Source organism: Grampus griseus (genome assembly GCF_964374135.1).
Source record: "Grampus griseus genome assembly, chromosome: 16".
In the NCBI taxonomy this organism is placed as follows: Eukaryota; Metazoa; Chordata; class Mammalia; order Artiodactyla; family Delphinidae; genus Grampus; species Grampus griseus.
The window spans coordinates 4,405,177-4,418,105 of record NC_139010.1 but is presented as its reverse complement, the minus strand read 5'-3'; the positions used below and the strand labels follow the sequence as shown (position 1 = coordinate 4,418,105).

The 12,929-nt window shown below is 48.9% G+C and overlaps 1 protein-coding gene across 2 annotated transcripts in view; it reads right to left on the bottom strand.

Moving 5' to 3' along the window:
- Positions 1–12,929, bottom strand: part of GALNT2 (polypeptide N-acetylgalactosaminyltransferase 2) — a 181,402-nt gene that overhangs the window by 26,155 nt on the left and 142,318 nt on the right. For both annotated transcript variants that reach the window (XR_014297933.1, XM_082674349.1), the window contains exons 4-8: positions 10,298–10,396; positions 9,994–10,061; positions 9,672–9,737; positions 3,370–3,491; positions 1,197–1,284 (exon numbers count right to left, since the gene is read on the bottom strand). Coding sequence is in view for 1 of the 2 variants with exons in the window: in XM_082674349.1 (XP_082530475.1) it covers positions 1,197–1,284; positions 3,370–3,491; positions 9,672–9,737; positions 9,994–10,061; positions 10,298–10,396 (443 nt within the window). In the remaining variant the exon portion in view is untranslated. The remainder of the gene's footprint in view (positions 1–1,196; positions 1,285–3,369; positions 3,492–9,671; positions 9,738–9,993; positions 10,062–10,297; positions 10,397–12,929) is intronic.

The window sequence follows — 12,929 nt, the reverse complement described above, 5'->3', positions numbered from 1 at the left end:
AGGTCACCCCCATACACACACAGTCCCTGGGACACAGGGGAGCCTGGGGCTACAGGTCACCCCCACATACACACAGTCCCCAGGGACACAGGTCACCCCCACGTACACAGAGTCCCTGGGACACAGGGGAGTCTGGGGCTACAGGTCACCCCCACGTACACACAGTCCCGGGGACACAGGTCACCCCCACGCACACACAGTCCCGGGGACACAGGTCACCCCCACGCACACACAGTCCCGGGACACAGGTCACCCCCACGTACACACAGTCCCGGGGACAGAGGTCACCCCCACGTACACACAGTCCCGGGGACACAGGGACACAGTAGAAGCCTGCTCCTCAGGCAGGGCTAGCGGGACTCCCGTGCGCCCAGCAGCTTCGTGAAGCTCCTCGCGAGAACACGGTTTACCCAGCTGGGGTCCAGGAGCCCCCGGGGTCCTCAGGCCCTTTCAGCGGGTGTGTGACGTGAAAACTGCTTTCAGTTTATGCTAAGGCTCTACAGGCCCCTTTCAATCTCATTTTTCCAAAGTGCAGGAAGGAGCGCTCCGGAAGCTGCAGGACGGGCAGCGCCCACGTGGCTGCGTCCCCTGGTGCTCTCACCGTTCTCAGCCTCACCTTCTAACACGGCAAACGCTGATCGCTACGGCCCACGTGAACAAAGCTCTTTGGGGCCTTCAATGTGACGTTTTAAGAAGGTAAAGAGAGTATCAGACAAATCACTGTGGGACCCCGCGGTGGGAGGGTCTGAGGGGTCACACTTGAGCCGCAAGGACCCCCAGGAAACTGGCAGGGTCATTCAGATAAAGGTTCCCCAGAAAGGTTCCACCACGGCGGGACGTGGGTGGCCGGCGGGCAGGAGAGGCTGACAGCCAGGCCGCGGGAGGGCTGCGCTCTGCAGGCCTCGGGGCCCAGGAGTCACGGGTGAGCGGGGCGGATGGGCTTCCAGCAGGCGATGGACGCTGCGGTGAGGGGGAGGGTGGAGAGGGCAGACCCCCATCGGCCTGGCGTCTCCACACCGGCTCCGTACGCCAAGCCGGTGCCAGGGACGGGAACCACGCCTACCGCCTAGGGGAGGCAAGGCCGTTTCTGTCCCCTGGTGAACCCCGCCAGCTGAACACAGGGGCGCTCTTGGCCGCGGCCCGGCTCCGCCGCGTGCAGGCGCCGTCGCCGTCCCTGGGACCCGCGCAGCACCTACCGCCTTTTAAGTCCGCAGACGCGCCCACGTACTGAAAGTTGTCCATGTTGATGACGTCGATGATGGGGGACACGACGCGGGTCCTGTCCTGCAACGCAGCGAAGGCAACAGCAGGTGTCAGAGGCAGCCGGGACCCGCACAGGCGGAGGCCTGAGCGTCGCCGCTCACGGGGAGACGGCCGCGCCGGTCCCCTGCCACCCCACGCCCTGGGGGGCCCGGCTGGGCACCTGCAGCCCTGCGCTGCGCTGGGTGTCGGGGGCGCAGAGGACGCTGCCCCCCAGGAGGCGCCCGAGCGCACGGGGCCGCCCTGCGGGTGTTCACTGCCTGAGAGCCTCTCCCGGGACCCTTCCTGAGTTGTTTTTTTTTCCCCCCAAACAGCCAGGAGCAAATGTCAATTTTTATTAATTCCAAAGAAGGAGTTTTCAGAGCGCGCCAGTGTGAGACTGGAGTGTTTTATTTAGTGTTTTCCCAAATGTCAAACCTCAACCATGGAGGAACTTTCATTCTAACAGGATCTAAGCTCGGCTGTACTTAAACACCAGTAATGTGTGAGCTGCAGGAAGCCCCAGGAAAGGACTCACGGCTGCGACGCCCACACAGATGCGACCCCGGGCCTGGGAGCCGAGTGTGGTGTAGAGGCTCCAACCGCATCACAGCGGACGGGTGACCGAACTGACTAGAGAACCCGGAGCCCGAGTCTGTCTTACCCGCGGTTCCACCCAACACAAAACATTCCCTTAGGCTGAGGCCTTTCTTTAGGCCACACTGTCGCTGCTCTGGTTAGAGTCTGTGAACACAAGACCTTTGAACTCTCCTGCCCTCTTTAAACCGGGCTAGTTGGCGCTGGGGAGGAACTCTGCCCCACGCTGACAGGGGACACAAGGGTGACGCTTCCCTGAGCCACGCCAAGAACCTGAATCAGCCAGAGAAAGACTTCGAGAAACAAATTAGGAACAGGGCAAGCGGAGCTAAGAACATACACGTCAGAGGACCCCGCTCAGAGAACAGAGGGAAAGTTCAGCCACCACCAGGGGCAGGTTTACAGCGTGCAGCCCCAAGCGCAGAGGGTGACGTCCTCCACGCCCGGCTCAGCCTGGGATGGTGCCGCAGATCGTCAACTGCCCCACGTCCAAGTCCACTCCCTTTATTTTGATCTCTTTTGATGGGACTAGAATGAGGGAGAATGACCATTCTCAACTCCTCCCATTCTTTCTTTAGGAGGTGGGGGCCTGTTTAAATAACCCTGACAGCCTGACCACGAAGCACGCAGCCTCCACGTGCCCGGGTATCCTGACAGCTTTCATTTTGCCTCTGCGTCCCTGGGACGCACAGCCTGGTGGAGTGAGTAGCCAGGGACGGGGCCCCCGGGATGGGCATGCGTGCGTGTGTGGGAGGACTCAGGGAGGGACTCAGCGAATCCCACTTTGCAGCCTGGGCTCTGCCCCCTGTATGAGTTTTGGTTAAGTGATTGAAGTTCCCTGAACCCCAGTTCCCTCAACTGTCAAATGGGGGCGAAACCCTGGATTAAGGTAACGTGTAAAGCATCCAGCAGGTAGTTAGCGCTCAGTAAACGGCAGTGAACGTGAGGGTCACAGCACTAGTAGTTTGTCCTATTCATGTCTCAGGACTCACTGTCCAACCGCGATCCCTGCTATGGTGCAAAAAGAATGACTTTACTATTTCTCTAGTACTTTCATTACAGCTACTTTACTGTCTCAAGGAAGTGCTTTCTTAGTAGGGAGGAAAGAAAGTCAATAGAGCAAGCAGAAGGCGAGAGAGCTATCACAAGAGGCCATAGGTCATACTAGTGATGATGTTTCTAGAAGGCGAAGGTGCACAGTCTCGGGTCAACCGACAGCCTCCCGCGTCCCTGTGTGGTTGGGACTCTGCCCCTCCCCACGAGCCGCAGCCTGGGTCTCAGGGCAGCACGGCCGGGCTGGGGACCCCGCGGCCTCTGTCCTCAGCTCTCTGCCCCCTCTGAGCTCCGAGAGTCAGTGCAAAGCTTCAGGCAGGGAAGGAAGAGCCCCCTAGGGGAAGGGCTGTCGTAGCCTCTGCTGACCCTGGCCTCCTACCTGACAAATGAATTTCCCCTATTGATAGATTCCCGTGGAGGATAAAATCCTCGTAGGACCATGTCGCACACAGAGGCCCTTCCTCTGGCCCGCATCCTCACCTCGGCCACCCTCTCCAGGAGGGGCTCCAGCCAGTACTCGTTGCACTCGCAGTGGCTGTCCAGGAACGTCAGGACCTTGGCCTGGGCCGCGTCGGCCCCCCGCACCCGCGAGCGCATCAGGCCTGTGGAGTGAGGTCAAAAACACGTCGCGGGGGAATGCCCAGGGAACGCGAGAAAAACAAACAAGAACTGTACCCCCAGCACCTGCACCGACACCTCCCCACGCAGCCCTCTTGCCGGGCACGGAGTTTATCGCCAACGTGCATGGAGGGATCAATACCACCTTGCAGTTTACCCAGGTAAGAGTTCTGTCAGGACCTTTTGTTTTTTAAGTTAATTGGATGACTGAGAAAACAACTTGGAACTATTGCCTTATGAGGAAGGCTTTGACCTAACTGAAGTCTCCTTTATCAAGCAATGGAAATGTGGAACTTCTAAAACTACTCTCCTCTGACACAGCAACAGAGTTTTCTAATTAACTGGGCTAAGGCACGTGTCACCCAGACACTTTAAGTGCTAAGGGGGCCAAATTTAATGGTGATAATTTCATGATAACAGTGTTGTGAGTATCTGTGTGTTCTAAGACTCATCACGAGCCAAATTAACATAAATGATGAAGCCCAGTTGTTTGGCTTTTACACAAAATTAGTAACACTGTTGGTCACATCACACAGTTTATATAGCTGTGATCTGTTAGTGATATCATTGTTTATTATCACACGTAGTAATATTCATCACTAGATGGTGTGGTCATAAGTGGCTTCTGCTGTGTATGCAGGGCTTTTATCTATCCGTGGAGATGTGAGATTATTCACAACCGGTAAGGACGGTGTTGTGAGTTCTTTATGCAGCACAGGGGTCAGGAAGGGTTTTCCATGGTTCTTAAAGAGCTGCATGACAGAGTAGGAAAAAGGGCAACGATTTCTAGTTCTGGTATTACGGAGCAGCTTGTAATAGGCAAACCCTCTCTCAGAGAACAAGTATAAACTGAGCAAAATAGAAAATGCAACTATAGGAAAGGGCTAGAGTAGCCGAGGGCAGGCAGAACCTAGAGGGCATTCAACCCTTAAAAGAAGAAAATCACAGAGTGAAATCCCTGGAAACATGGTATTTGCCCCCGATGTTACTCTCCAATCCACTGCAGTGCAGCCTTTTTTGGCTTGAGGCGTCAGAGGGTAGAGTTTGGGGCTGGAGAGTGGCTGGAAACAGAAGGAGGAGATCCTGGGAAGGAGCTAAGTCCCAAATCTGGTGATAACTGCCCTTAAATCCTCGGCGGACGCCTGAACCTGCAGACACAGGGGAGACCCCAAGGAGTCCATGAAGAGAAACAATTAGAAGACAGAAAGAACTAAGATTTCAGCTGGAATCAGGGACACAATTTTTGGCAATTGAGTTGTGCCTAGAAGGACTTGGCAAACACCTCATTTCTACAGAAACTCCAGAGGGAATACATTTAGGAATACGGACTACGTCTCAGGAATAAGGGATTCATCCAAGATACACATATGCTTTCGAAGTATAAAGACAAGCCTACACAAGTTCCAAGTCACGAGCTAGTAATTTAATTGCCCAGTATAACAAAGATCAACACCCTAGAGAAAGATAACAGAATCCAGTGTCTCTACAACATACCATTCACAATATCCAATATAAAATTTAAAAAATTAGTAGACAAGAGAAGAGAAAAATGTGATGCGTATGCAAGAGAAAAAACGTCAATAGAAACTCACTCCGAGATGACGCAGAGTGAAATTAACAGATGAGGATTTTAAAGCAGCTATTATGATAACTATACCCAAGAACTCCAAGGAAATGATCATTGGAATGAGCAAACATGGGGAATCTCAGCAGAGAAATGAAAACCACAAGAATTAAATGGATATTCCAAAACTGAAAACTGCAATTTTCTGAAATGAAAGAATTCACTGACGGCGCATAACAGCAGATTAGAGATGTCAGAAGGACCAGTGAACTTGAAGGTGGATCAATAGAGATTGATCCGTCTGGTGAACAGAGAAAAAATACTGAAAGAGAAAAAAAGCCTGAGTAACCTATGGACAATATCAAGTGGTATATCATATGTGCACCTAGAGTCCAAGAATGAGGCATAAAACAATATATGAAGAAATAAAAGGCCAAAAAGTTCCCAAATTTGGTGAAAACTTCAACTTACATATTCAAAGGGATCAGCAAACCTGGAGCAGGATAAATAAAAAGCAAATCAAATCTAGGCAAGTCACAGTCAAACTGCTAAAAACTAAAGATAAAGAGACAATCTGGAAATCAGTGAGAGGAAACAACCCATAACACACAGGGAATCAACAATAAGCTGACAGCTACATTCTAAACAGAAAAACAGAGGCCAGAAGACATTGGAATGACATTTTCAGAGTGCTGAAAGAAAAACTAACAGTCAACTCAGAATTCCATTCAGAGAAAATACTCTTCAGCAATAAAAGAGAAAGAAAGACTTTTCAGATAAACAGAAATTGAGAGATTTTATTGCCTACAAGAAAAAATAAAGTTCTAGACGTTCTCTGGGCTGAAAGGAAATGACACTAGATGGAAACCTGAATCTGTGGGAAAAAATGAAGATACTAGAAATGAAAAATACGAGGATAAATTTTAGAGTCCATTTATACATTCTAATTTCTTTATAATTGATTATTTAAAGCAAACATTTTAATACTGCACTGTGGGGTTTAAACCATCATTAACAACATATGAAGGAAACCACATGACAACAGCAGTATACAGGACAGGGAACAGAAATGGAATTAAAACCGTTGCAAGGTCTTACATTTAAGGTAAAGTTGTATGGACTCTAAATAGACTGTTATAAGTTAAAGATGCATGTTGTAATCCTCAGAGAAGCCACTAAAAGAAATGTATAGCTAAAAAGCTACGAGAAAATTCAAAATGGACCACTAAAAAAACCAAAAAAACACAAAACATCACTTCAAACTACATTACAAAGCTATAGTAATCAAAACAGTATGGCCTTGGCATAAAAACAGGCACATAGATCAATGGGATAAATGGAGAGCCCAGAAATAAACACACACACATATGGCCATTAATTTACAACAAAGGAACCAAGAATATACAGTGGGGAAAGGATAGTCTCTTCAATAAATGGTGTTGGAAAACTGGACACATGCAAAAAAATGAAACTGGACCCCTATCTTACAACACACACAAAAATAAACTCAAAATGGATTAGAGACTTGAACGTTAAGACCTGAAACCATAAAAGTCCTAGAAGAAAATATAGGTAAGCTCCTTGACATCAGTGGTGGCAATAATTTTTTTAATTTGACACCAAAGCAAAGGTAGCAAAAGCAAAAGTAAACAAATGGGATTACATCAAACTAAAAAGCTTCTGCAGAGCAAAAAAAAGTATTCACAAAATGAAAAGGCAACTATGGAATGGGAGAAAGTATTTACAAATCATATAACTGATAAGGCATTAATATCCAAAATGTATAAAGAACTCATACAACTCGATGGCAAAAACAAAAACAAAAGCAAAATAATCAGATTAAAAATGGGCAGAGGAATTTAAAGACTTTTTTTTCCAAAGAAGACATATAAATGGACAACAGGTCCATAAAAGGTGCTCAACATCACTAATCATCAGGGGCTTCAAACCAAAACTACAATAAGATATCACCTCACACTTGTCAGGATGGCTGTCATCAAAAGACAAGAGATACCAGGTGTTGGTGACGATGTGGAGAAAGGAGAACCCTTGTGCAATGTTGGTGGGAATGTAAATTGGTGCAGCCACTATGGAGAACAGTATGGAGGGTCTTCAAAAATTAAAAGTAGGGCTTCCCTAGTGGCGCAGTGGTTGAGAGTCCGCCTGCTGATGCAGGGGACACAGGCTCGTGCCCCGGTCCGGGAAGATCCCACATACCGCAGAGCGGCTGGGCCCGTGAGCCATGGCCGCTGAGCCTGCGCGTCCGGAGCCTGTGCTCCACAGCGGGAGAGGCCGCAACAGCGAGAGGCCCGCGTACCACAAAAAAAAAAAAAAAAAAACCAAAAAACTTAGTGTGGTGATCACTTCACAATATATGCATATACCAAATCATTATGTTGTACATCTCACATAGTGTTATATGTCAATTACATCTCAATAAACTGGAAACAATAAATTAATCAGGCAGGACAGTGGGAATGGAGGAATAAAAAGCACACAGGACAAATAGAGAACTTGGCCTATGAACACGGTTTTGGCTCCACTACCATTATTAAATAGTTGGATGACCTTGAAAAAGACACTTAACCTCTTTCAGCTTTAATATGTCCATCTGCACAACAAGAAGGACTAGGCTTTCAACCTTCAAAGTACATCAGTATTATTGAAATGCAGATGTCCAGGCCCCACCCCTAGAAAAACAAAAATTTTTATTCAATTGTGGGTCGGGTCAAGGCATGGTCTTCTTTTATTTTTTTAATTATTATTATTATTTTTTTGCGGTATGCGGGCCTCTCACTGTTGTGGCCCCTCCCGTTGTGGAGCACAGTCTCCGGATGCGCAGGCTCAGCGGCCATAGCTCACGGACCCAGCCACTCCGCGGCATATGGGATCCTCCCGGACCGGGGCACAGAACCCGTGTCCCCTGCATCGGCAGGCGGACTCTCAACCACTGCGCCACCAGGGAAGCCCCATGGTCTTCTTTTAAATTCCCCAAGTGATTGTAATGAATAGCCAGGTTAAGAATCGCTGGCACAATTAAATCCCCAACACTAAATGAACCCAAGGCCATGATTTTATGCAACTGATTTTCTCTGTCACCTAGTAGCATTGCTATGAGCATTTGTGTATATGTTTAACTGTTTGGGATACACACACACAAGCACACATACATTTGTGTGTGTGCATTTTCTCACTCGACTGTCACACTCCTCACTTGTTCCATATAGTTCTACCATAATCTGGCTTCCCACAGCTGCCTCTCTTCATTCCTTCCCCAAACAATGCCTCAATGTGGGTTCTTACCCACAAGAACAGCCTAACGTAAAGCAAATGCAAATTTATATTTAGAAGGACTGCTTTCGATTTCTAAGCAGGTTAGAGCCCCTCTCTGGAAGCTAGCACGTGGTTTGTCAGTTACAAAATGCCCACATGAAAGCTAACTTCTTTCTTTTATTCCCTCCTCCCGCCTCATCTTCTTTTTTTCCCCTGTGCCAGCAGACACTTTGGGTTTGAATTCAACAAGTTATCATGTAGTTTCTTTAGGGGCAAATACAATGCCAGATTCTGGTTTAATCTCAGCTTCGGGGGCAGATGTGAGTCCAGCAAACAGCTTGCTCAGGGGAAAGGCTGACCCCATTGTTTATGCATCTTGAACATCTGGATTGATGACCTTAGTCGGTTAAAATATGGTGTTGATGACATCGCCCTAACGGGCTCACCCACTTTACTGGCTGATTAGATTCTTGCTAAGAAAAACTGTATTTCCCGACTCCAGCTGGATTGCACAGGGGACCAGAAGAAAGACAATGTTCGCTGACCAAACGGCACAGCCACCACTCCAAGATCAACAGTTAGCCTCAAACAGCAAAAACGGCACATGTTTTAAAGCTCTGCCATTTTCCTACAGAAAGATTTCTCAGGACCACGGAGGAGCTGAGAATCCAGCCACCAGCTCTGTACCAGCATGGATGCGCTGGATGTTAATTACACTATGAGTCCGGCTTCCTTTTCCAGACACTTCAAAGTAATGCTTTCCTCTCTGGAGCTTCTCTTATAACTACCAATAAAGTGGGCTCGATGAGCCCAGCTCCAGCAAAGACAAGACTGACATCAGGTTTCGAGGCTGGCATCTGCAAAATCCAGTAAGCACGTAACGCTGGTGGGCTTTCCCTTGTTTTTGATGGTTCACCTTGGGCAGGCTGTCAAACTGGAACCCCAGTTATTTTAACAGATGCCTGCAGCATGGAGTCATTAAAGTTCTCATTGCTAAATCTCTGTTTTTCTTCTAAATCCTAGTACTCAAGGGACTGATAAGACTTCCTAGGTTGTGAAAGAAAGAGAGAAGCCAGTTCTCTAAATACATAAATAAAAGCGTAAGTTGAACTATTGCCCTGGTTCACAAACAATTTCAATTAGTTAAGCTTTCGATATCCTTCCTGGGGTTGCTGGGAGAGGCTCCCAAGAGGCTCTGTTGGAGGAAGGCAGACAAAACACGAGACAGTTCATTGTTCTTGGAGCTGAAACGCTTCTTCACATTATTACTGGGCTCAGGAAAAGTCAGAATTCAACTGTCTTGGTACTGAATTGAGAAAAGTCTTACCTTCTCGCCGATCATTCCTGAGAACCCGCACTTTCTCAATTTTCCCCAAGAGTGCCCCGTCTTCCGCTAGGAAAAGAAAAGAAGCAAAGCTTTTGAAACTCAAGTGAACTAACGGAGGGCTCGGTGGGCAGGGACAGTGATTCTCCATCACCTTCGGGCTGGTGAGCCCCTCGGGGCTTGAGAGGCACCGTCTTTCTGCGGCCCCTACTTCTGGCCTTTTCTTGAAACTCATGCTTAGCACCCGCAGCCCAGGAAGGCTTGGGTCCAGAGGGCCAGACGGAGAAGGATGCTTGGTGTGGGGGGGCAATCGGTCTCTACTTACGGTCATTGCTGTAGTCGTCCACCAAAATGATTTCTTTTATCAGGCGGGGCGGGCTTTTCTTAAGCACGCTGAGGAAAGGCAGAAAGAGAAAGCTGCAGGCCTTTCAGGCTACGACTGGGGTGCGCAGTTCTCACCCCTTGGCCCCCGCGGGGCTGCACAGTCAGGTGCCCTGTCTGCACCCCCAAAGACAGCCCCAGCCCGGCTGTGCTGGGGATCCGGCCCGCGTTCAGCATCCCTGCCGGGGGACGTCCCCTGCCCGCATAAGCGGCAACGGGTGGCAACAGATGGCAGCCGCTGGCCTCACCTGACCACTGTTCTCAGCAAGGCCGACCTGGCTTCGTTGTGAAACGTGATCACCACGCTGGTGGCCGGCAGATCTACCCGCCACTGCTTCCGCTGACACCTGAAGGAGGAGAAAGAGTGACCTGAACGACGAGCCCGGCGTGCCCCCGACAGTGTGGGCAGGTGGCCCTGCAGGACGGGCACTCGGGGTGGACCTGTCGTCTGCAGGGGGCCCTGGCCTATTCCGAGATACGGCGACAACGGCACATAAGGACACAGAAAAACACAACCAGAGCAACATTTTAAAAGATGAGAGATTTCAGTGAAAAGTAACATATTGAGAACATCTTTCTAACATGTTGAAAAAAAAAGTGTGTTTCAAAACAGTGAAAGCCCATTTAGTCTCACATGCAGATACACCTCTACGGATGTGCTTTTCACAGTTCACAGTGGTTATTTCTGAGCGGTGGAACCAACTGTGCACCGCTGCTCTTTTCTCGTTTCCTACTTTGCCTGCAGCAAGCACGTGAACCGCTGGGATTCTTCCCAAAGTTGCATGTGGTACCTGGCACTACCCCACTGACGGCGCCCCCGATCCTGGAATGCAGGACACACGCCCCTCACCTCGCCAGACCGCGTCCACACGACGTAGGTGACAGCGGTGCAGGCTGCTGCGAGCGAGGGAAGGATGGGTGGGCACCTGAGCCCGTCGGCTCCCCCTTCCACTTGCGGCAGTACTGAAAGAACCCAGGACCGCTCTGAATAAAGCTGATTCAGGCCTGCAAACTACGGGCAGATTACAACAGGCACTTGTCACGTCTGGTCCCGGCAGACAGACACAAGGCTGCCACGGCCGTAAATGGCTGCTTGAAAACACAGGATGCTATAGCCCTAGGCTGAAGATGCTGAGGTATCACCCACTAGGCGACAGAAAGGACTAGTAAAGGGAGACTGGGCTCTACAGAACCCATCATTAAGGGACACTTCAATCCCCTGAAGGCTCCATGAACTTGAAGAACATGCCGGTGTAGAGGTGATGCTCCCATGAGAGAACAAGACCCCTGGGCAGGCTCACAGCTCACGAGGACATCTGTGAACAGTCAAGTCGTGGCGTGAGTGCATTCAGGGAGTTACCAGGCTGCTGGTACTACTGAAGCCGGGAGGGGGAAGGGGTGGGGCGGACAGCTAAAGTATCTTTGGCCTCTGGAAGCAGTTCTCAACCAGTAATTTTGTACCCAAGGTGGAGAAGGTGACGGTCTTGCCTGCAGTAGGGTAGGGAACACCAGCCGGCGCCCAGGACGTGGTCCCTCCAGGCTGCACTCACCATCTGGGGGTCCCTGCACAGGTATCACTTCAGTGGTTTCCACTGGAGAAGCTGGAAAACCTTCCATGGGGCCAATACATTTTCAAGAACTTGTTTTACTCCTTAGCTCTTAATGGAATTGACCACAGCTGTAAGTGATCTGCTCCCAGAATTAAAGGTATCTATCTTACATGGGAAATCAGTAGGAAAAGGAGAAAGATTAAAAAAAAAATCTTTGGTGCTCAACGGCGCCTCAGAGGAAGACAGTCAACAGACACTGATTTTCCCTCGTGACTGGTAAAACTACTTCAGAGCAAATTTTGAAAATGAACAAGAAAAGCAGCAAAATTAAAAAGCAATTAGGTCAGATCACAAAATGGGCTTCTTTTGTTTATGTCAGTTATGTGGATAGCTGGATTTTAATTAACCACGAGAAAACAACGTAATATACCAGTCGCTGTCGTTTGGGAAAAGAAAGAATTCTGGAATTACTGTTGTTGATCATTATAGCTCCTGACGGCTAAGTATTTAACGACAAGTAGACTGATAAGGCTGGGTTTTTGTTGTTGTTTTTTAATTTCAAGAATCTGCCAATTGTTAGATTAAGGAAGTAATAAGTAAGACGCTGCAAGGTTCAACTGTAAACAAATTACCAACGAATGTCATTCCCAAGAACCCAATCTTGTAATGCTAATGAAGTAAGAACCCCAGAATGGGACGCCCTCTGCGATCAGGCCCCAACCCACCCAGCCGCGAGGGCTGAGCTGAGCTCGGGCTGGAGAGGCCACGTGAGAATCAAAAGGAGAGAAGGAAGCATTTTTCAGGCTCAAATCATAGTAAACTCAGCCGATCCAATCAGGTCCTATTCTCGCATTTTCTGTTTCTCTGCAGGAAGCCTCATCTCCAAGCACTTGGAATTCTCAAGGGGCTCTGGAAACATTTTTCAGAACACACAGGGCTGCTGCATTCACATCGTTTTATTAAAATTCCATAACACAGGGCATCAGGCACCTAGTTTTGCTAGGAACTGGCAATGAGGAAATTTCAGAGGTATATCCCATTCCTAAGGTAAAGAGGGATGACAAGTAAAGACTGAGGAGTATCTTATACCCCGTGAGTCTGAGTGTTACAGCTTTAGTATATGAATTCGGATCCTAAGTCCATACACTGTGCCAAGATAAAAAGGGAGGGTGGTATTTGAAGAATTTCTTTAAAAAGAAACAGAATAAATCTTGCATGTAAAGAGCGCTGTCCCTGCCAAGCAGAATTCTCTGCTCCGGAGCTGGGGGAAGAACACCCGCCTGCTATAGAAACCTGCCAGGGGAGCTGGCTGCCGGGGGCACCTTCATCC